Below are 25,633 nucleotides of genomic sequence, written 5' to 3'. Positions count from 1 at the left end.
GACTTGCTCTTGTTCATTAATGTCTCTACATAATTTAATATATGTGTTTAAATCTTCATGTTTCCATGGTCTAATGACTTCTCTGCACCAACGATTCGCTTGCTCATAAGCCAGTTGTTTTAGTAATGGCATTGCTTGTTCTGTATTCCCAAAAACTCTGGTAGCTGTTTGAATAAGCCTATCTACAAATTCAGCATAAGGTTCATTAGCTCCTTGTATTACCTTAGATAATTGACCTTGTAAACCTCCATGTCCTTGTAAAGTCTTCCATGCCCTAATCGCCTCTGCAGCAATTTGTGAGTATACGCCAGGATCATATGCAATTTGTTGCTGCTGATCCTCATAAGGTCCCTTTCCTAACAACATATCCAGATTTCTCTGAGGATAACCAGCTGCATTTCGCCTAGCCGTCTCCTTGCAAAATTCCTCATTGGCAACCTTCCATTACAGGTATTGTCCTCCATTTAGCACAGCTTTACACATATTAGCCCAATCTGCTGGCGTCATGTTCAAGTTGTTAATGGATTTGACCATGCTTACAGTGAAGGGTGCTTGAGGACCATAGGTTGTTACAGCCTCTTTTAACTGTTTCACTGTTTTGAAATTTAAAGCATGGTGAATTTGCTGCCCTCCTGCCTCAAATACAGGGCATGTTAATATTTGAGATCCTGTCTCAGGATCCCAACTATCAACTTCAGGGGTTGGGAGCCTCCCAGCATATGGAGGTGGCCTTGTTAGTTGGACAGTTATGTCCTCTGGTGATAGAAAGGTGTTAGTAGCAGTCTCCTGTAGAGGTGGCGCTGTTGGTTGGACACTTACGCCCTCTGGTGATAGAAAGGTGTTAGTAGCAGTCTCCTGTTGTAACTTTTCCCCTGATGGCTTTTTCTGCTCTAAGCTTTCTTCCTCTATCTGACTAGCTCGAAAGACCTTCTCTTTTACTTGAATCTTTTCCTCTTTCTGACTAACTTGAGAGACCTTCTCTTTTACTTGAATCAATATGTCTTCTCCTTCCTCTACCTTTGTCTGAACTGAAGGCTTTGGACTAAGCAAACAAGATACCAACGTCCACAATGGCAATGTGCCAACTGGCAGAGTCCCTGGGATGTTCTTCTCTATTCTTTTTAAATCTTCACCATGATGGTTCCATTGTGATATATTTAACAACTCCTCCTTAAAAAGCCATGGGCTACATTTTTGTATTGTATCAACGTATGCCCTGACTGCTCTTTATTTTACTGAGATGCCTCCTTCCTCTAACAATTTACTTAACACTCTTTCAGTTTGTTTTTTACTAATTTCTGATCCCATATTTCTACTATAATACAACCCAACAACATAATGCCTAACAAAACTGAAACAGAGTGAAACAAAATTGGAACAACACAAAATCATTATAATAGCCTCCTGAAATGTCCATCTGTCCTTTCTCCCTATCTGTTCCTCAGATGTGAGCGGTTTTTCTTCCATCTTACACATCTCCAGGGACAGGCAACTTAAAACAAAAGTGAAGGAAAACAAAAGAAGAATCTTAAAATGGCTACCCATCCTCTCGCCCTGCCCTCAGAGGCGAGCAGTTTACCTTATCACTTACCCTCAGTCGTTCCCCATGCGGCCCACCAAATGCCGCAGACTGGCTGGGCACAATTCAGGAGTCACTTGTCAAAAGAAACAAACTTTATTTTTAGAACCACACACGCCAAACAAAACAGCTCCTCAGGAAAAACCTTCAGAGCCCAACTGCCACCACCGGCTTCCCACAAGCCTCTCAACCTCACCCACTCCTCCTGCTCTTGAGGCAAATTGGCTGGGTCGCGTGGGTGGAGCCAAAAAAGTCCCCCAATGAGCAGCTCCATGGTCTGAAAGGGCGGGGAAACAGCCCAATGAGCATCACCGCAGAGGAGCCAATCAGTTGGCAGCTAGAAGTTGCTGGGGCCGCTGTGAGCCAATCATCAGCTGGCAGCTAGAAGTTTGCTGGCAGCTGGAAGTTTGCTTGGGCCCCTTCTGGCTGTGGTTCTCAACATACTACTGTTGGCTTCACTTTATTTTACTTTTAGTAAGATAAAGGCACTTGCCCAAGTTATCCAGCCTGTACAATTCCAAAACCCATGCTACCAACATTACTGCCTTCCTTCCAAACTGTGCATCCAGCCAACATCAAAACATCCACCTGCTCCTGCTCTTCCTGAGCTATGTAGCATTATTACAGAAAACTGTACAATTGTGCTGCTTAACGCTTTTAAAAACAAGGTTACAAAAAAAGAAAGAAAAGGAAAAAAAGCCAGTCTCTGAAGTCAGAAAGAAATACAAAATAACCAATTTGCAGCAACGAAGAAAAGGACCAGAAATCCTTAATACATGATATTGCCTAAAGCACTTTCAGAAACATTATCTTGGGTCTCTCAAAACAAGACTATATATGCTATTTTCTAAATCCCATGCCTTCCCCCAAAAAAGCAGCCACAAGCTAGAATAGATGGAGACAGGGCTGGGGATGTGGCTCAGTGATCCAGCACTTGCCTAACATGTATGAGGCTCTGTGTTCCATCCCCAGCACCACCAAAAAATAAAAGAATGACTCTAGATCTTAACAATATTATCTTTCTCTATCCTAGTACAGTACTCCTATCATCTAGGAACTCAAAATCTAATGAGGAAGATAAATTGACACACTAAGAATTTTGACTATGTAGCAAAAAGTCCCATCCCTTCCTAGCCTGAACAAAGGGCCTGCTTTATTTAGTCCTAACCCAATTGAGAAAGGGAGAGGAGAAGGAGATCCCTCCCCAAAAAGATGACACGACATTGTCAGTCACAATCATATCTGATAACCCCAGCCTTGCTACTGTCTGACTATGTGCAGGACATTAAACAATCTGTATTCCCAGAGGCAGTGATCCTAATCCTAGCAGCTTTCATTTAGATCCAAAATACAACACAAAGCCACCAATACTGTGCTCAACTTTCTAATGATGAAGTGAATAACATGCAAGCCTTGCTCCAAGCTCACAATGAAAACTAAACTCTACATAGTTGGTATTTAGTCATTTCTTTACTCACATTAATTAAGCAGCTAGTTTTAATTTTTTAATGAATAGATCAAAATAAATTAAGTAATTACCTTTGGAGAATTAACTTCCAAAAAATACAAAACCCACTTCTAAGGCAAAGATAAAGAATCTAAAGCAGAAGACACTGAATACTATAATCCATAACATCAATAATTGTCAAATATGGCATATTTCCACATGAGAGTAATAAACTAAGATTAAGTCTTCAAAACATTGTTTATAAAGTCAGAGAAGCATCACAGAGAAACAAATTACTTATTTTTCCATATTAGGGCCAAAGGAAGAGAAAAAGGAAAATTAACATTTAAGGGCCTACTATGTGCCAGGCAAGACACTATACATACATTTTTCCCATTAATCTTTACAATATAAAACCAATGTGTTTTTATCCTTACTTTACATCTGAAGAAACTCATGCCCAGAAAAATGATGCAATTCAGCCCAGGTCACTCAAGTAGTAAAGACAGAGCTAGGATTCTAACCTGTGAGTCTTTAAATCCATAACCGACAGGCATGATATAGCTTCTGATCACAGTTCCATCAAAAGAAGTAGCTTAACTTGTCAGCCTGTTGACAAGGTTCTCTAAATTGACAATTCTGCAAGAGTTATCATATGATTCATTTGATAACATTTGTGCTACAGTAAATATCTTTACTGGTAATTTCTGCTACTTATCCACTGCTATGACAATGCCATGTTAACCCTGTATGCAGAAGTTTCAAGCAAAGTCCAGCTATACAGAAAGCACTGGCTGCTGAGCTTACAACAGTATACAGGTGAGCACAATTGTCACCTGTCCTGAAATGGAATGAACTTATTAAGGTTCAAGCATACCAGAGGCATTAATAAATCTTTTATTTTTTTATGTTGCTTATTTTGGATTTTTTCCGTATTATAGTTGAACATTAACAAGATTATATTTGCTGTTAACTTTTATATGTTTACACTTTATTAGACACAGAATGATAATTATTCTTAAATTCTAGTTTCAGTAATATGCAGAGAAACATGCACGTAATCTGCTGGTTCACAATTTAAAATGTATTCCTTACTATGGGTCATAGTTAAAAAAAAAAAAAAAAAGTTGAACAGCACTGTTCTGCAGTACTTTATAGAAGAGGGAAAAATATCAAGGTCTGTCCTAAATACATGAGCTATAGCAGGAGTGTTATAAAATATGAGTTTAGGAATAACTACATAAGCTTGGGAGATTTCTGGAAACACTAGAGGCTCCTCCCTGCTATTTTTTTAACCAGTGTTTCTATTTCCCCATTAACAAACAATGGTAAAAAAAAAACTCCTTAAAAACACTTTTTTAAAATATATAAATATGTTATGACATAGTAGGGGAAAAAGGTTAGCTAAGAGGTACTACCAACCCAGGAAGAGAGAAACTCAGGAGGGAAGATACAGTAGCTGCCAACAGTTATAAAAAGAGATAAAAGCAGGCTCAAATTTCCAGCACTTCCAGAAAGAAGGGATGATAAATAGCTATCACATTAAGGGGAAGAGACTCTATAGAAGACAGGGGCACTGATATAGGTTCAACCGTTCAACTGTTCAGAAAGTACTTAAATGTTTCGGATTCTCCAACACAATCTAATAATGCTTTATGGTTGCACAGAATTTGTTGACAATAAATATTGACTGAATAGTTAAGAGTATTGAGAAGAAAATAAAGAATACAAAATTACTCCCAGGTTTCCCTCCAAAATGAATTAAAAGATGGTCAAGTCTCAATCAAACAGAGGCATATTTAGACAAAAAAAGTGATGAATTCAGTTTCAGATTTGAAAAACCAGCAGGACATTCTGGTGGAAACACCTTGGTGGAAAAATTGGTCAGGTTGCCAGCAAGTCCAAAGTCCAGGAGAAACAGTCAAGGCCACAGTCACAGATTCAGAAGTCCTGGCATGGAGACAATACTGGAATTTTTTTTTTTTCCCCTATGTGGACACCATGACCAAGAAAGAGTCTCAAATAACACATAATGATTCCTGTCTGCTCCTCTAACTGATATTAGTGTAAATGAAGCACTGAAACACAAGAATTGTAATGCAAACAAATCAATTGTAATATTTAAAAGCTCATCAGTCAACCAAAAATCAATCTGTAAAAGCTGTGTGAAATAATGATCCCTTTTCTCTACTGCTAAGGACAAAATAAAATAGTATATAATATGATACTGGAGTTAAAGAAGACTTCAGAAATCCAACCCCCATCTTCCCATCTTCACACAGTGAAAGTGAAGACTCCTAGGCCGACAGAGTTGATGGGACTTGTGCAAGGTCGACCAGTTCGTCTCTGTCAGGGTCAAAATATCACTCCACAAAGCAAGAATCTGCTGTTTTAAAAACTATCTGTCCTTTAAGATCTTTCATGGTTCCTAAATAACTATTCATTTAAATTAATTTCACACATGTATATTTTCTTCTTTAAAAGAAAGACAATTTTCTCCCTGTTGTCCCTTATAAATAAGAACTATTTTAGACAGCCAAATATTTCTTTTAGCAATATATGAATTACCAGTTCTATAATTATCCTAAATGAAAAAAAAAAATTTTCAGCTTTACTGAGGTAAAGTTGACAAATAAAAATTGTGTGCACTCAGGGTGTACAACGTGATGAGGTTTTTTTTACCCTTTTATTATAAATTGATAAATTGTAATTGTATATATTTATGTGGCACAAAGTGATCATGATAATTTGACAAATGTTTACATTGTGAAGTGTAACCAGTATCACCAGAAGCAAGCTAATTAGTATATCCACCACCTCACATATTTATCTTTTTGGTGGTGAAAATACAGTAGCACACTGCATAAAGACATTTCAGTCGATAATGGACCAGATATCTGATGGAGGTCCCATGTACACTGCCTATCACAGTAGGCATTTTAGTTTGTGTAGGTACATATACTCCATGAGGTTCATACAAAGATGGAATCCCCTAATGATGAAGTCTCAGAATGTGTCCCTGACATTAAGCAATATGTGTCTATATCTACTCTTGTGGAAAACTTCAAATATACAAATTTCAAAAATATAACTGTTATTAATATCACATGCAATTTAATGTATGAATAATTCAGATAAGTTTTCTATACAGCTATCTCTCTATATATATTTGTACATGTATATGTACATGTATTTTTAAAGTAGAATATGTGTTTTAGTCAACTTTTTTGCTGCTGTGACCAAAAGACCTGACAAGAACAATTAGAGAAGGAAAAGTTTATTTGGGGGGCTCAAGGTTTCAGAGTCTTAGTCCATAGAGGGCTGGCTCCATTCTTCGGGGTCAGAGGTAAGATAGAGAACATCATGGCAAAAGTGTGTGGTGGAGGAAAGCAGCTGGGGACCTGGCACCAGGAAACAAAGAGAGACTAAGCTCAGCCCACAAAATATAGACCCGAAAGGCACACCCCCAGGGACTCACCTCCTCCAGCCACACCCTACAAGCCTCAGTCACCACATAGTTACTCCCTATCAGGGGATTAATGCACCAATTAAGTTAAGGCCCTTTCACCTCCATACTTCCTGGCATTGTTTTACACATGAGCTTTCAGGGGAACCTAATCTCTATAAATTATAACAATATGTATATCCTAAATATCAGGATTTTTATATGTGATCCAAATGCTATTTATGTGAGAATCATGAAGAAACTAAAGGATACAACAGGATTTTTAAATTCAAAATAGATATTGATACAAAATGTAATTTCAAAAACAATAAGTTATTTCATTCTTATACACAGTCTACCTGAACAAAATGAAGAATTAAAACAACACATGTTAATTTTTAAAAATACTAGACAAAAGTATCAGAACTGACTAGCATACCTTGAGCTCTATTTTTTTTTTTCTTAACTAGATAGTTGATATTTTTGAAGGAGTAGAGAAATACATGGACTTACCACTCGAGATAAGTTCATAACTGGATAAGCAGTAAGTTTCATTTACAAAGTCACAGCACAATGAAGAATCTTAACAGCTTGACTAATAAATCTCCCTAACTTCAATGACAGAACACAGAGAAGCTAGATTATATCCTCAAGGTCATACAGCTGGTCAGTGGCTGTACTCCATGTTTCTTAGCAACAAAGATTAAAAGAAAAACACAAGTTATACATCTATGGCTGCTTAAAAAAAGAAACAAAAATTAGCCTAAAGACCTATTGTGGGTTTTTTCTTGGATAATTAGAGACTAGAGGTAAACTAAAAAATGTGTGATATTTTGGAACATTAAGAAATATTTTCCTGAAATAAAAAGCCACATTTATTTGTCTACTTGTATGCCAAAAGATGAAATATATGTTTTCCAAAATAAAAACACTGGGCTGGGGTGCAGCTGAGTGGTAGAGCACTTGCCAAACATGTGCAACGCACTGCAGTGGAATGGAGATTTTGAAGACTACCACACCCAAGCAGGTACTATCTTAACTAAATAAAAGTTTATTTTTAGTGTATGTACCAGAAATCTTGTGAGCATTCTTAATTTTTAAAAGAAAGATTTAATCTGCTTAAGTATCAGAGACGAGAACAGGAAAAAGATCAGATACTCCCAGGTTTTTCACCTCTGACATTACATAAGATGGTGCCATTAACTGAGATAAGAAAGCAACCCTTGTTTTAGTAAAGAACTGAAGGAAATGGAGCTAGCAATGCAGAAAAAGCACTAACAGCAGAGGGAACACTAAAAGCACGTGTGTCCTTGGTGTCTTTGGGGAACAGCAAGGATACTGGAGAGGGAGGAAGGAACAGTAGGAAATGAAATAAGAGCAATAATGAGGAGATCAAAGAAATCAGACAGAGCCGTTCTCAGATTTTATGCAACTAGATACAGAAATCTATAACCAAGAAAAAAAAAAAAAAAAAAAAACCTCACAGGAAATAAAATACCCAAACTACCAAATACCAAACTACCAAATACCAAACTACCCAAATTCAGGTAAAAAGGAAGGAAACAGCCCAAATAGCCCTGCATCTATTAAAGAAGCTGAATTTTGTACTAAAAACCTCTGAGCAAAGAAAATTCCAGACCCACATACCTTCATTAGTGAAATTTACGTAACATTTAAGGTAGAAATTAATACCAATCCTACACAACCTTCCCCACAAAATAGGAGACTTTTCAAGTCATCTTATGAGCATTTTTTACTAAAACAAAAACTAAGCAAAGACAGCACAAGAAAAAGAAATAAAACCAATAGACCAATACTTCTCATTAACATAGATTAAAAGTCTTTTTCCACTCTTAATATACATGTACACACGTGCTTCAGGCCTTCTGCACCTCCTATTCCCTCTGCTTTTAGTGCTTTTTCTCAGATACCTGCATTGCTAGCTCCATTTCCTTCAGCTCTTACTTTTATGTGAGTAGCTTCCTTATCTCAAATAATGGCACCATCTAAGTAATGTCAGAGGCTAAAAACTGGGAGTATCTGATATTTACATCATGATTAAGTAGAACCTTCCATCCATAGGTATAAATCATCTCCTTCCCCTAATCAGAGCCAGAGGAGAGGTGTTCTCTCCCCAGCAGGCTGTCCTTCTGTGAAGCCTTCCCTCTTCAAGATCGTCCTCTTTTCAAACAAATAGAGTTCACAGCTGTATTTTTAAGCAAATTTTGTTTACAAACCCTACCAAAAAAAAATCTTATAACCTTATTATCAAGTAAATTCAGCTTATAAACACTACCAAAAGAACCTACCAAATGAGAATTCTCAGTCTCATTTTTCATAATTAAATATATAAGCATTTTTATGCTAAACATGGAACTTATGCTGCCAAAAACATTTTCAAGCAAAATCTACAATGTACAAAACTCTTTAAAGAAAAGAAATATTAACTACAACTTTTTTCAGTTCTGCAAAATGAAAGGTTTGGGTTTGATTATAATATTATTGCAAATAATATTATACATTATAATGTTGTTTATTTAGTCCTTAATAAAACACAGGCAATTTCTGAATTATAAATACCTTATATAGGACCCTTCTTAAAAAGGCTCTGAAACTATGCAAGCAGTTTCTGCCCTGCAGGCATCTCCATCAGCACTGAAATTTTAAATTCTATCAGGCTGAGCCCATCATTTTGCCCACCAATGGGAGAAACTGGAAAATGGTAGTGTTAAGTAGTAGACTGGACAGGGGAAGGGATGACCCCTTAGGGCTGTCAGCCCCCACCCAACACTCGACCTGAAGCCCCTTCCTCTGAGGGGATACTGGGTCATTTTGTGGTTAAAGGGAAGAAGCTAGACTATCACAGGGAAATTCAAGCCCCTAAAAGTAAAGTCCCCAATCTAGGGCATACTCAATAGCCTGAGGGACTGACCTAAAGTTAACTTGTTGCTAGTTAACATATCTTTAGCACTTCAGTTTGCTCCTCCTCTGCACATTTTCCAGGGGGGGGGGGGGGGAAGAAAAGCAAGGGTAGTAGAGAAGAAATTATATCAAATTCAACTGTCAATCAAGTTGACAATCAATCCCAAATCCACCCAGGGTGAAGGGGAAGAACTAGCACAGCCCAATAAAAGCCAGCTCTTCTGTATAAACAGGCCCTTTAGTTCCTAGCAGTTGGGCCTACTCTAAGCTCCCAAGAGTTTACTGTCACTTTCAATGTACCTCTGCTTTGCCTGCCAATCTCTGGCATCTAGTTCAATTCTTTGCCTGAGATGCTAAGAACCTGAACCACCTGGGACCCCTTGGAGATCCTTGTCTGTGCACCAGTAACAGTACCGAAGGAAATCAGTGACTAGAATGTTATCACAGATATAGAAGTCATATACACTGATTTTTTTTTTTTTTTTTTTTTTTTTTTTGTGTGTGTGTGTGTGGTGCTGGAGATTGAACCCAGAGCCTTGTGCATGTGAGGTAAGCACTCTACCAACTGAACTATATCCCCAGCCCTACACTGATTTTTACAATAACAATCTGGCCCTTGTTATTACACACTAAAGTCAGGTGGGGTTGGAGGACTTCAACCCCTACTTATAGCATATGCAAAATTTAACTGGAACTGATTCATAGATCTAAGTAAAATCTAAAATGTGCAAATTTCTAAAATAAAACAGGAAAAAAAATCTTGGTGACCTAGGGTTTGGCCAAGATTTCTTAAATACAATACAGAAAGTACTATAAAGGAAAATAATCAATAAATTAGACTTTGTCAAAATTAAAGATCTTAGCCAGGTGTGATGTCACATGCCTATAATCCCAGCAGCTTGGGAGGCTAAGGCAGGAAGATCACACATTCAAAGCCAACCTTGGCAACTTAGCAAGGTGCTAAGCAAGTTAGTGAGACCCTGTCTCTAAATAGAAATTTACAAAAGCAAATTGAAAAAAAAAATTAAAGACCTTTAAAATTCAAAAGTCACACTTCAGAAAATGAAAAGGCAAGCTACCAACCAGAAGAAAATTTTTGCAAAGTATATCCAAAGGTGCACAAAAGATTTGAACAGATACATCACCAAACAAGATATATGTCTGCCTCATAAACATACATAAACATACATAAGCTCCCCTGACTGGTAGAGAAATCCAAATTATAAACACTACACACCCACTAAAGTAGCTTAACTAAAATGCCATGTGCTAATGAGTAGACAGAGCAACCTGAACACTACTGGCAGAAATGTAACAATGTATAATCACTCTGGAAACAGTTTAGCTATTTCAATTTTTATTTTATTTTTAATTTTTTTTTTCAGGACTGGGGATTGAACCCAAAGCTTGGCACATACTAGGAAAGCACTGAGATACATTACCAGCCCTTTTTTTGACACAGAGTCTCACTAAGTTGCCCAGGCTGGCCTTGATCTTCAGATCCTCCAACCTTGACCTCCCCACCCACTTAGCTACTTCTTAAAAGTATTAACCATATACCATATTTCACCATATAATCACCGCCACCACACAATCACTGTACCCTGTTTTTCAGTCCAAAAATTCACATGTTCATGAGTATTTCATCATTCTTATCTTGCACCAAAGACAATTTAATAATAAATAATATTTTTTTGTACCAGGGAATGTGCCCAGGGGAATTTATACACTAAGCAACATCCCCCAGCCCATTTATTTATTTGTTTGTTTGTGTGTTTGTTTAATTTTGAGACTGTCTCACTAAGTTGCTTAGGACCTCGCTAAGTTGCTAAGGCTGTCTTTGAACTCCCGATCCTCCTGCCTCAGCTTCCCCAGCCACTGAGATTACAGGCATGTGCCACTGCTCCCAGCTATGAGTTTTAGGTAATATCAGCACAATTAAAAAAAAAAAAAAAAAAAAAAAAAAAAAAAAAAAAAAAGCTTCACATGATGGTCACATCCATTTAAAAAAAAAAACTGACATAAATGTCCATCAACCAATGAATGAAAAAAATGTTACACCCATAAAATAGAATAATTATCAATAATAAAAAGGAGTAAACTACTGACATGCAACATTTTATGGATTAACTTCAAAATATAATCATTATGTGGAGTGAAAGAAGCTAGACAAAAAATACCTACCATAAAAGTCTAGAAACTATAAACTAATTTATAGAGCAGTCATTGTCTACAATGGGGAAAAGAGTAAAAGAATGACAAAGTGATGCAAAGTAACTTTCCTGGCTGATGGAAATGTTCCTTATCTGATCATAATGTTTCCACAGGTTTATACATATGGAAATCTACTTAATCGTGTATATATAATTAGATGTCAAGTATACCTCAACAAAACCATTTAAAAAAGAAAAAACTGCATTTCATTCTAAGGTACTTATCCAAGAGATATAAAAACAGTCTAGAACAGGCAAAATTGATCAACAGGAACAAAAAGCAAATCAGTGGTTGCCTAGGAACAGGGTAGGGGGCTATCTACAAAAGGACACCAGTGATTTGATTTTTTAGGGGCAAAGAAAATGCTCTATATTTTCACTGGAATGCTGGTCATGTAAGCCATATCCATTTGTCAAAACTCAACAAACTATGCACTTATTTTACTTCAATTATACCTCAGTAGAAGTTATTTTCAAAATATTAGAGGTGGGATTAGATTTCCCAATTTATCATATGGTGAGAAAACTATAACTACATGAAGTTTCTGCACAGGGAATTTCCTTATATCCAAAGTGAAATACATTCTGAACTGCAAATGATGATTTAAAATAACAGTAACAACTCTCCTCCACCAACACTTAACTCTGGACCACACCTTCTGCCCGCTGCTTACACTTCTTCCAATCTTCTCAGAAATTCTACAATGTAGGTATTAGTACTACAACTTTAGAAAGGACACTTGGGCTCAGAGAAGATGAGCAATTTACCCAAGGTCTGTCAAAGAAATGAGTGAGTCTCAGTCCTCAAGAATACTTCTGGGTCCATCTTCATATAAAGTATTTCCAACACAACACATTATTGCTTCTCAATGCCCAAAAGACTTGCTAATTGGGGATGACCCTATGCCGCAGAAATGTGAGGAAAATGCATTTGCTTCTTTAAACAAGCACTTCCTTGAATACAGCATCTATTAGTACAGTGCCACTCATTCCCTAGAGGTGTCTACACATCAGTATTCAATAAGCACTGCAAAGAACTATTATTTGCATTATGAGTCTTTTCCATTATTAAATCTCTGATTGGAGGGAAAATTACATTATAGGGCACATCATACACAAAGGTATAACAGATTTCACAATTATTTCTGACCTGATTATTATATACAAGCGAGGACAGTGGTGACTCTGAAGAACTCTGAACACTTTCCCCATGCTTCCTATGGCCAACCCAGTCCACCAATGATATGTAACAACCAAAATATCCAAGTTGAAAGATACATAGATTTAAAAGGTCAGTAGATCTTATTTGATGGTTTAATTTCTTTCATGTAACCCTGATAAAAGGAGAGCTGTGATATTTACCAGTTGGTACTGTTAACACTTTAATTTCTAAGAAATTCAACCTAAAGCTGTGAGCCAACCAAAGTAAGTCCAGCTTTTTACTGGCAACAAATTAGCTATGATTTAAAATAAAGTTCAGTCTTCCTGTGTCTCACTTAGCTACTTCCCAAGAGTGTTGGTATGAATTAGTTACTCATCAAAATAAATATACACACACACATATATGCATACACTGAAACACATATATGATACAGCTCTATTGTAGCTAAATAATAACACATACTTTATTCAAATATGTATAATCACTCATTTTAATGGTTTTATTGTAGAAATATATATTTTAAATAAGTAATCAAACAGCTCTATTTACAAAATGAAAATTCTGCTCAGCTCTCTCATAATCATATCATGTTATTAAACTCTAGGCCTCTGCAGTGGCATTATATGGGTCACTTTTACATTGATGAAAATAGTGCACTTTTTATTTTTAAGCTTTTCCTGCAGTTCCCATGAGAGCATTCTGCTTTCTACTGATGCACAAAGAGGGCCTTCTGAAGCTTCAGCCAGTACAAAAAAGGAACAGATGCCTCCCATGGTTGTTCTCAGAACAAAAGACACAGAAAAGGAGGCAGAAAACGATCCCCAAACCCCCTATATTCAGACATAGTATTTTACCAAAACTGGGGATTCGGAGTTTGCCAAAACTGAAAATAACTCAGCCTTAACAATAATGAAAGATATACCACAGAAATCCATTACATCCGCCTCTCAGCATGTGAAACAATGGTCCCTCTGTCCAAGCAAAATGAAAATGAAGATACCTGCAATTTCTAGGTAGAAAGGCAAGTATTTCCTTTACAGAGGATGACAATTTGGGCAGTTAAAAAGAAAAAAAAAAAAACTCTTGAAATCATTAAAGTACAGGAACTGGAGGTGGTACTTCTGGAAATGGGTAAAGGACTCCAACATCCACTTTGTTGCGGTTTCTTATCCTAAAAGACAACCTTATAACCTAGAATCCTCTAGCCAATAGTCTAGCAGTATAAATAGTAATTATAAAAGCTTATAGAAACTCCATTTCTTTTAGAAAATGGAAAAAAAGTGACAATGTAAGAAAATTATGCCCCAAAAACAAAAACTCCCAAAGGCTATTTAGTAGGAAGTTCATTACTGTACACCAGAAAGCATGTCACTTTAGTTTCCTAGAAAATATCTGCAGGGACCACTCATATGCTACTGGCTGACGTAGAAATTGGTAAAAGCATTTTGGAAAACTGCTTGGCAGTATTTTTTTAAACTAGGCATATAAATATGCTATCACCAATAATTCTACCTCTAGGAAAATAATGAAAATAAACCTTTATATGTATTTGATAAGAGACTTATGCAAAAAAGTTTATAACACTGTTCAGAAAAGCCCAAAACTGGAAAAAAGCTAAATACCCATCAACAGTAGAAGAACAAAGAAATTATGGCATATTTATAAAACAGAATACAATATAGCAATGAAAATAATCTATTATTTCATGCAACAATAAGAATAAATCTCTTTTTTTACATATTGAGCAAAAGAAGCTAGGCACAAGAGAGTACAGACTATGGTTCCTACTAGATAAAGCTCAAAGTCAATCTATAGTGTCAGATGTCAGGAGAGTCGTCACCCTGTACAAGGAGTTGGAAGGACTCAAACAGGAGTACAAGGGAGGTTACTAGGTGGAACACAGTAGGTAATGTCTATTTCATAATCTGGATGCTAGTTACATAGATGTGTTCACTTTTGAAAATTCAACAAGCGGTATATTTATGATTTGTGCACATTTCTGCATATGCTCAAAGCTTGCTTTTTATAAACAGAAAATAATATGCTCATGAAAGTACCTCTTTAACTGAAATTCCAAACTTCTCTTTTAAGTTTATGGGGGTGGGGAGGGGACAGACTAGATGTTAGGACCAATTTCACTGGAGAGTAAGGAAGGAATATCAAGGATGAAACAAGGGCATCACAGAGCATGTTCTGAGGAAAAGGGGCAACAAGGTATTGAAAGACTCATCCCATTAGCAGCTCTCTCCAACCCCTTGCTAGTGGCAGCTGCCACTCCCCTGCTGGCGGCTAAGAGGCTGCACACTTTCTAGAATGTCCACAGACTTCTGCTCTCACTAGTTAAGTTTAAATGATAGTTGTGTTTGTTCCTCAACTAGTTCTTCTCAATTTCACTCGAATTTTCAGATACATAACTAAATACTACCTATATATATATATATATGAATACTTAGTTTTAGGAAAACTAAGTTGAAAATTTTTTAAAAACTCAGTAAATTATCAGAGAAATCCACTAATAAGAAAGAAGTTGTCTTAACTTGTAAGACAAGCAAAAAAATTATAAAAACAGTACCGTACTTTCAGATTTTTTCATAAGCATCTTTAAATTCTCACTCAACTTTACAGAAACCTGAACCTGGCATTGTAAATGCCATCTAGGGGTGATTTATGCAAGAAAGATGATTCTGAACTGTAATCTCTAGAGCCACACTCAAAAGGAAAGGTCAAGGCTCTACATCAAAAAGACGAGCAAAAAAGTTAAGAATTTATGTTTTACATTAAAATGAAATGTTGAAGATATGTGTCATTTATATTATTCCCCACTTTAAAAAAAATTTTTTGGGGATTAACTAACCAACTATCCATCTCAATTGAGAAGTATTCAAATGGGGTTTCTCTCATACATCACTAAAGAGAACTAAGCAGGCAATGGTGACACTTAAGACCACACACACTCTCTCTCTCACACTTTCAGACCACATACATACACACTCACACCCCATACCTCACTGAAACATTACAAAAAGGCAGAAGGAATGAAAACAGAAATCAAGATCATAATGAAAATAAAAGAAACATGAGAAAAGAGACAATTTCAAAATGGTGCACATACAAAAAGAGTTCTTTCTACAAATGTTTACTTTGGGATAGAAAGAGGGATAGGCATTTTTAAAGATAAAGCAGTCAAAAGCTAAACAAGTAGAAAATTGCCCATTGGCATTCCCTGGATGCCTCACTGATGGCTCAGTGAGACAACTTCAGTTAAAATACTTTACTTGCCTTTTTGAAACAATCATGCTGGCCTCAGATACACCCCAAAGGGACAGCAGATGTAATGAGGCCTAACTCCAGTTTACACACTGCATTTATGTCCACTGATCTGGTGGCAGAAAGCTTACTCTGCCATATCACTAGGGGGAGCACTTATGCCTTAAAAAAAAAAAAGAAAAGAAAAGAAAGAAAAATAGGAAAAAAAACGTTCTCAATTATAAACGTTACTACACCTGACTGATCATGGGAGACAAAGGAAAAATGTTTGGAAAATTCACAGGATGAAGTGAAAAACAGTTTAAAACTCAGCAACTTTTAAAGTAAGCAACATGAAACATGGGTTAGATAAGGTATGTTAATCAATCAACAATATACAATTTAATGTATAATATAAATGGCAAATATTGCTTAAGATAGGGTCTTTTATAAGAATATATAAATTGTAAAACAGGCTGACCTTACCATCACTCTGTTAAAAATGCTCCATTATAACTTGTGAAGATTCTAGTTTCTGATAAATACTATTAGCAAAGGAAGTTAATGGATATACATGACAAACTTCAGTTAAAATACTTGCCTATTATTTTATTAAATTGTTGAGGGAAATATTAGTGCCATCATCCTATTTAAGAGTTTGAAACATACCTTGAACACATAAGTAACAAAAAAAAAAAGCAGGGAAAGGAGACAGAAGGGAATTAACTTTAATTGGGTATGCACTGTATGCCAGATGATCTACAATTAATACAACCACTCATGGAGGATTATTATTTCCATTTTATAGATGACAAAACCAGGCTCACAAAGATAATGAATAATAGAGTAGGTAAGACTTTAATCTGTCTGATTCTACTGCCCACAATTTAAAAAAAAAAAATCAGAAATTGTTTAATTCAAGTTGGTTAACTTAAATACATTTCATTTTGTTAAGAGTTACCTTTACATCACAGCAAGAAAAAAAAGAACAACGTACAAAAATATGGATTATATCCCAAGAGTTTGCAATCTATTAAAGCAAATGGACATATACACATGAGTTAAGGAATGTGAAGCAATGATTAATTGCTGGCTGAGGGATGCAGTCACTAAAGTGATATGGAAGCTGAAAGAAGCTTGGCATCCATGTGGCTTCCTTATGGCAGTACAGGATTGTGGCTGCATCCCAAGGATGGTAAACATTGGCAGGTATAATGAAACAGTACTCCAGGATGCAGAAGGCAGAGTTGAGGATGACCACAGTGTATCTGAGGGCAGCATGACGGTTTCAAAAAGAGCCGGTCTGAGCAGAAACAAGCCACATGTCCACCACTGAAGAATGCTTAAGCAAAATGTCCCTTCTTACCCCAGGTTTTGCTTTCCAGGGCTTCAGTTACTTATGGACAACCATAATCTGAAAATATTAAATGGAAAATTCCAGCAATAAACAATCCATAAGATTTAAATAGTGTGCCACCTCAATGAAATCTTTCATCGTCCAGTGCTCTCTTGCAGTATAGCAATGCTTAATTTTGCTTAATAATGGACCCAAAGCACAAGAGTAATGACGTTGGCAATTCAGATATCCCAAGGAGAAGACAAAAAGTGCTTCCTTTAAGTGAAAAGGTGAAAGTTCTTGTTAATAAAAATAATCATGCACTAAAGTTAAGAAGGAATCTTCTACCCATGAAATTGTAAAGAAGGAAAAGGAAATTTTAGCTAGTTTTATGGTTGTACCTCAAATTGAGTCTTGTAAGTACTTAATTAAGACGAAGATGGCAAAAGTATGAAATTATAGAGCTCTGTACTACTTGCTATTTCAAGCATCCAAAGGTCTTGAAATATCCTTTGCAGATAAAGGGGATCTACCACATACCCATACAACAGAATACTATTTAGCAATAAAGAGGAATATAGTAGTGACACATACTATGACATGGATGAACCTTGAAAACAAAATGCTAAGAAAAAGAAGTCTGTCACCTATTATAATTCATTTACAGGAATGGCCAGAATAGGAAGATCTACAGAAACAGAAATCAGATTAGTGGTTCCCAAAAGCTGGCAGTTGGGAAGTGAGGTTGGATTTCTTTTTGGGGTGACAAAAAGGTTCAAAAATTGATTGTGGTAATGTCTGTACAATTCTGTGAAATACACCAAAAACCACTAAACTGCATACTTCAAATGAGTGAACTATATGGAATGTGAATCACATTTCAATGTAATCATTTTAAAAAGTGAGGGACTAGTGGAACTTCACATTGCACATCTAAGATGGAATCATTTATGGAGTATTCTGAAAGCCAGGCTTAGGGGTCTGGAATTTATCTGATAGACAATTAAGAGATACATGAATAAAGACGTACACTAATACAATTATTCACATATTGTGAGTGCACTCCTAAAATATATGCTGAAATCACACAGAAGAGAGAGAACAGGAAAAAGATGCTGTAACACGATTTTGACTAAGACACAAGCTGTGACTATTAGGGAAGTTGTTTTGCTTCCGTGCTAAAAGCCACAGATGGGTATATCAGCACCATAATTATGCAAAACCACAAATTCATCTGTTTCAAATCTTCAAATACCGTAATGTTCTAAACTTCATTGTGAAAATGGCATTAATAACTGACCTGTCATATTTTAGGGTAAGATAATGAACAGTGTCATTTGTTTTTCATTAGATGGCAGTACTCTGTACATAATTGTTTTTAGATATTGGACTCAGTTTAAGTGCTATCAGACTCTTGACTGTTATAAAGCATTTCTCCTGCTGATGTTTAAACATTTGACTCTAAGTTCTAATTTAACATAATATTCCTAAAGAGTTTTAATATGCAAAATAAGAGAACTAAAGAAACAATCTGACACAAAAGCAGATAGCAAATACATACATATACAACGTTCACATATATATGAATATTAAATATCTAATACAAGGGAAAGGTAAAGCACTCAAAAATGAGCCTGAAAAAAGTAGGAGTCAGTTTTAGGTTCTATAGCATTGGAAAGAACAAACTATTTAAATGGAATAAATTACATTTAAAATAGAAAGCTATCAATACAGAGTGGATGAGAAGGCTGTGACAGAGGCAGTTTGGAACACATCTGTGAGACAACTCACCCCCTCCCCTGAATCCCAAGGAAGAAAGAACCTTCAGGCAGTCTGGCAGGAGAGTGAAATCCCACTTTCCCCAGGAGGTGATGAGATGCTGGAAATGCCAAAGAAGAACCCAGCAAGGGAACCCAGACAACCAATCTAGTGTTCCCCTACCCAGGCACCCTGAACCCTCCTTACAGGAAGGTGAGCCACAAGAAACTAAAGTAGACATTGGATCTCTTTTAAAATTCTCTTCTCTAAGAATCAGAGGACCCATCTGTCTCTATAAGGGCTTTGTAAGTTTCAGAACTAAGTGAAACTTATGTTCTATGTCTGAAAAATAAAACCTAGACAACCTAGTTCTCTAACCAACAAGAAAAGCAAAGAGAAAACAAGTAAGCTTTCCTAAAACAGAAAACTTATCACTGATATCTAGAATAAGGTATCTGCTATCACAAGTAAGGAGAGCAAGACACTCCATTTCCTAACAGCAAGCCAGTGTTTATACTAAAGAAAAGGATTCAAGAGGAGTAAGTAGAGGTTATTTCAAATCATTAACTGCTGTGTATTAAATTTATCCAAACGTTTACCAGTTGTACTTCAATTAAAAAAAGAAAACCTGGGAGAAAAGACAAATGTTGACATCTATCACTCACCATTTTAATCATGTTCATTATAAGGAATAAAGTACTTCAAATATGATACAATCAAATATCAAAATGATTAAAAGTTGCATTAGTCTCCAAGTTAATGCAAAAGCACAAACTGAGAATTCATAATATAGGCACAAGTTTTCTTTTAAATAAGTAGGAATGATGAGACCATGCTACCATAGATGACCAAAAGCAGGGAGTGAGGGGTAACAATATCAAGATGAAGCTTGAGATCCAGAGGCACTGCTGAAGGCTGGAATGTCGATGGGCACTGCCTACATGGTAAGCACACTGAGGCTCTGACTACAGTAAGAGCAGAAACTCAAGAAGCCTCCAGTAGGCTAAAGAATAATTTAAAAATGGAAGTCCTGGAAAGGGAATTTTTTTTATAGAGTTATTCAATGAATAACATGGGTTTGAAAACACAATCTAAAACAAAACAGAGACAAGAAACTGGCCAGCACCTGAAACTGGCAAAACAGATCGAAATTAAAAATGCAAGGATAACAAATATCCAAAGAGTAACTAACACCAGTTTCCAAAATCTGATTCTGAAAAACGAAAGTAAAGATTAAATTGCCAAAAGAGAAAAAAAAATGTGCAAATTAAGGAAAATTTTTAAATAAGTATACACAAAATGCCTTAGGAAAATTTCCATTTCTGAAGAATGTTCATCAATATGTTAATTAATGTCCACTATCAGTTTTTAAGAAGCTAAATCTGTAACACAATTTTTAAAATAATTCAGAAAAATATTATGAATATTTGCAGTAACTATTTGCCTTAAAAAAATTCTGTAAAGCCTGTGAGATGGTTTGAAACTTAATGACAGTAGGCTCAATTAAATTAAAAAAAAACTGACAAGATTATAACGTTCACATAGCAAAAGTAATATAGACAGGATGTCCTAAGCAGAAAATCCATATTTGGAAATTGTTTTCAATATGGTAAATGGTACATAATATTTAACTTCTACAGTGAACTTAAAAATTAATCACTGTATATTCTTAAGTCTCATCTAAACTTATTGTATCTTATGTGAGCAAAACCAAAGCTGGAAAAGAAAGAAGAATGAGGTTCAAATCAACCCATTAGTCATTCTCTTCCAAAGCAATATTGCATAAATTAGAAAACTTATTTGATTTCAGTTCTCAAATTCCTAAATCCATACCTAATACAATTCATAACATAATTGTTATGCATGTGAAAGTACTCTCTTCAAGCTAGTAAGTAAATCTGAACACAAAAGAAACATGACATTTCAGAAAGCATTCATCTATGCCACCACAAGGAAAGAACAGCAATTTCACTGAAAGACTAGGAAATACCTGAGCAGATAAACAGCCCTTTCAATGTCACTGAGGTCTTCATCAACTGTCAATCTTTCTATTTCTTCTGGTGTCTGTCAAGGGTAAAATACAAATTAGGCACATAAACACTGGTCAATCTTGCCCACCTCCAAGTGACCCTCTACAGACTACAGACTAATGAAAAAGTTTCCCAACTAAGCATTGAAAACTAGATAAGGGTCTGATGATTCTTGGCAACATTAACCACAAAGAACTCTAATTGGGTGATCTCATGGGGAGGGGGTATTTTGGTTTATTCTGCATTTACTCTTCTAGGTTCTAGACTGCAGCTTAATCACATCGTAGCTTCAGAACCTTGGTGAAATCAATTTCATATACATATATGATATTTATGCATGTATCACATGCATATTTATAAACACAGTTCATCTCTAATACCTCCAAGACTCTACCCCCCAGGAAAAGCTAAAGGGGGGAGGGGTGAATGAAGACTGCAGCCCCGTGGGAATATAAGGGACGAGATATTGGGGGTGGGAGGGAATACACTCTGGAGCTGGAAGAAAATCAAAGGTTCCAGACATTGCGGCAGGTGGGAGTGAGAAGCGCTAACCGAGCTATTAAGAGACTGGCCAGGAGGGAGGAGGGTCCCCGAACGAGGTTTCCAGCAGTGGGGGTTGGAACCTCGGGAGGCTGGGAGGAAGATGACTGTGCGGGGCGGGGGACCGCGTGGGGGTGGAGGGAGCAGGCGGAAGGTTGACTCCCTCCGGGGCTGGGGAGCGGGGTCCCAGCTGGAGTCCTGGAGAGGCTGGGAGGAGAGGATGAGCAGTGACTCAGGACGGGAGCGAAGGGTTGAGAGGACTCCGGGAACCGGTGCTGACTGGGACGTGAAGAGAGGAAGGGCTGCCCTGGGGACAGGGGACCCAGCTTGAGCTCGCCTGGAGTGAGGGTCCTGAGCGGATGGGCGTCGGGGGACAGGAGGAGTTGGGGCTCGGGGACCGGGGCCAGAACCTGGGCGGCACTGCCGGGACGCGGGGAGGAGGCTGCGGCCGCCCGGACCGCGCGGGCCGCGGGGCAGCCCCTGCAGGGCGGGGGCGGGGCGCCCCGAGGGCCGCGGCTGCCGCGGGGAACGCCGCGGGGGGAGGCCGGGGCCAGGGCTCAGTGGTTCGCGGGGAGGGCCAGGGCCCGTCCCCGGGCTGAGGGTCCGACTGAAGAGCCGGGCCGCGTCGAGGAAGGGGCCTGGGAAGAGAGGCTTAGGGTGACACGGCGACGGCGCTGAGGAGGACTGAGGGCGGCGGGCTGCTCGGGCCGGCTGGCCGGGCGCCTGGGGGCAGTTTCTCTCGGCGGGGCGCACCTTGAGGCTCCGGCGGACCGGCCTCTCGACGATGGTGAGCTCCTGCAGGTCCTCCATGTAGCCGAACAGGCTGTTCTGACCGAAATCCATCGCGACGCCGGCGGCGGGCGGCGGCGGATGCATGGACCGCCCGGACCCCTCGCCGCCCGGGCCGAAGCGGCCCCGGGATGCCGGACGCGCGCAGTCCCGCGCCGCCCACCAGCAGGACTTTCTCCCGCTCTCGACCGCGGGAACCGTGCGTGCGGCTGGCGGGCGGCGGGAGCCTGAGCGCGGCCCGCCGAGGGGGCGGGGCGGGACGGTCTAGGGGGCGGGGCGGTGCGGGAGGGGAGGGGCCAGGGGCGGCGAGTCTCCACAGAGCCCGCCTCGGGCCCGCCCCCTGCCGGGCTCTGGGCGATGCGCGCGCGCGCGCGCGGCCGGACGCAACTGCCGCTTAACGTCGCTCTCTGAGTCCGCACCTCTTTGCCCTCCCGGGCCGTCCCCCGCCCCCAACCGAGCGCCCCACCCCGCGGCGCGTGCGCGGAGCGCAGCTGGCGGAGGCGGGCTGGGGGCGGGAGCGGGGCGCGGGCGGCTGAGCCAATGAGAAGAGGACAGGGGAGAGGGGGCGGGCTGGGTTCTGGCTTCACCTGCGAGAATAACTTTCCAACTCTTGCTAGGACTGCACCGCAGTTAACGGGCGGCTGACGCTGGGCCCACCCTTGCTCAGCTGCAATCCTGATGGAGGGATGCGTACCCAAAATAAGCAGTTAGGACCCGGTGCGTGCCCAGGAAATGGGGGAGGTATGTGAGAGTATAGTCCTGGAGGGGCGACGTTTGGGGAAGGGCAGCGTCCGGAAAGGACCTCCTGGAAGGGACACCTAAGCTGATCAATAAGACTTCACCAAGAGACATATGAGTCAGCCCCGGGGTGAAGCCTGGGCGTGTTTGGAAAGTGCGGTCGGTCTGAGCAGAGCCTGGGGAGCTGGAAACTAGTGCTTGCCAGGTGGGGCGAAGAGAGGCGCCCAGGTCCCTTACGGAGATGGGCACTTCTCTCCGCAGACATTTTGAGTCACACTTGCTGCGATGCGAATAGGAGGCCATTAAAGGGAGGCTGGGGCAAGTTTTGGACCTTGGGACAAGAGTTATGTTGTTCATACTCCTCATCTCATTAGTCAACAAGAGCTCTCTCTTTTATTTTGTACTCTTTCCCTCTCCATTCCTCCACCCCCACAAGAACCCTCCCTTGCATAAGGTATGTCAAAAGAGTTATTTATCTGTTTTTAATGAAAATAAATGATATGTGCTAAGACATTCTGGTTTTTTCCCACAGCCCAATATCTTAGGAATTGTGTTAGCTTTCCATCACTGTGACAAAATACCTGAGGGAACCTACTTAAAGGAAGAATTTATTGTAACTCATGGTTTCAGAGGTTTCAGTCCAACCTCACTGGGCCCAGTTGCTCTGGGCTGTGGCCCACCCAGTACATTATGGTGGCAGAAGTATGTTCCAAAGCAAGACTTTTCACTTTATCAACACAGGGAAGCAAAGAGGGAGAGAGGAAGGGATAAGAGTCCCAATACCTTCTTCAAGGACTCACTTCAACAACCTAACTTCCTTCCACTGGACCCCACCCCCTAAAGATTCTGCAATATCCTAGTAGCCCTCAGGTTGGCAACCCAGACTTTAACACATGGCCTTTGGGAACCCTGAAGCCATAAACTCCAACAGAGACTTAGCTAGCCAGTGGCTTTATACACCAAGAGTCCATCAGTTTACTGATAGTGTTCCATTTATATACCTGACACATTTTACTCATCAGTTCCTCAAAAATGGCGGTTAGGTTGCCAGCAGTTCTCTGCTGTCACAGACAGTGCTAAAGGGGTTCTAGATATGTCTCTTAGGGACCATAAGCAAGAAAAAGAATTGCTGGGTCATGAAGTCTACAGGGCTTAGGTTCACTGTCACCTTGCCCTCCAGGATGACTTTGCCAATTTACATTCCAACCAACAGCACATCCTGTAGCTAATAATGTGCTAGCATAGTGATCTAACATCAAAGCAGTATTACATAATTTTCATTTGTATTTTCTGATGATTGGTATGTTAACTATTTTTCCATGTACTTAATCATTGAGATTTTTTTCCTTCTGTGAATCACCTATTTTATATCCTTTGCCTATTTTTCTTACTGGATTTCTATCATTTTTTTTCCGAATGGATGAATGGATGTTTTTATAGATTCTAAATACTAATCCCTTGTCAGCTTCCACACTACAAATATTTCCTACAGTTCCTTGCACCTCCTGTTAACTGGGTCTTTGCTCTCCCATAATGAATGAGAAATATTTAATTTTGATCTAGCCAGATACTTTGTAACTCTTCTGAAGTGTACCTTTCCAGTCTTATTTAATAATTCACTCTCACTCAGTCATAAAATATCTATATTTCCCTTCCTGTTGCAGTGGGTCTGGAGTCTGGAGCTCGCCTTGGGTATATATTTTCTCCATGCAGTGAGCCAGTTTTCCAGCCGCACCACCTAGCTGCCCATCCCCCCATCCCATGTGCAGTGGCAGCTCTATCAAGCACCAAGTTCCCACAGACACACCTCTCTGTTCCTGGGCTCTTGTTGCTGTTCTGTTGATCTGGGTCAGTTCTTGTGCCAGTGCTGTGCTGGTTGCCACTGTGGCTAAGTTGTATAGTAGTCCCCACTCCCATATCACTTTCTCGTGACATCTCTGGTGTCATTTTCTATGGTTTCAGTTACCTACAGTCAGTTGTAATGTGAAAAATGTTAATTGGAAAATCCCAAGTGCTCCATTCTGAGTAGTAATGACATCAGATGCCTTTCTGTTCCATCCCACCTGGGGCGGGACATGGATCATCCACTCACCCAGAATACACAGGCCAGATAAATGCTGCCTACCCACTGGTCACTTAGTAGCCATATTGGTCATCAGACCACCTGTCATAGCATCACGGTGCTTGTGTTCAGCTTACCTTATTTTACTTAATACAGTGATTGTTCTATTTTTATTATTAGTTGTTATTGTTCGTCTCTTACCCTAATTTATAAATTAAACTTTGTCATAAGCACATGTATGTGTGCTTATGCATGAAAAAACACATGGTATATAGAAAGTTGGATACTTTCCAAGGTTTCCAGCCTCCACTGAGGGTCTGGAAATGCATCCCTTATGGATAAGGGGAGACCAGTGTGTGTCCTGAG

At 39.1% G+C, this 25,633-nt stretch overlaps 1 protein-coding gene across 3 annotated transcripts in view; it reads right to left on the bottom strand.

The window, feature by feature from the left end:
- The window catches only part of PPP4R4 (protein phosphatase 4 regulatory subunit 4), a 109,182-nt gene extending 86,469 nt beyond the window's left edge, over window positions 1-22,713 (bottom strand). For all 3 annotated transcript variants that reach the window (XM_081292951.1, XM_081292952.1, XM_081292953.1), the window contains exons 1-2: window positions 22,432-22,713; window positions 21,099-21,172 (exon numbers count right to left, since the gene is read on the bottom strand). In XM_081292951.1, the coding sequence (XP_081149077.1) occupies window positions 21,099-21,172; window positions 22,432-22,554 (197 nt within the window). In that variant the 5' untranslated portion in view covers window positions 22,555-22,713. The remainder of the gene's footprint in view (window positions 1-21,098; window positions 21,173-22,431) is intronic.
- Between the last annotated feature and the right edge of the window lie 2,920 nt (window positions 22,714-25,633).

The sequence above is a fragment of the Spermophilus citellus genome (genome assembly GCF_964194105.1).
Source record: "Spermophilus citellus genome assembly, chromosome: 4".
NCBI classification, from domain to species: Eukaryota; Metazoa; Chordata; class Mammalia; order Rodentia; family Sciuridae; genus Spermophilus; species Spermophilus citellus.
Note: the sequence above shows the minus strand (reverse complement) of the source record. Positions and strands in the feature narration are given on the sequence as shown.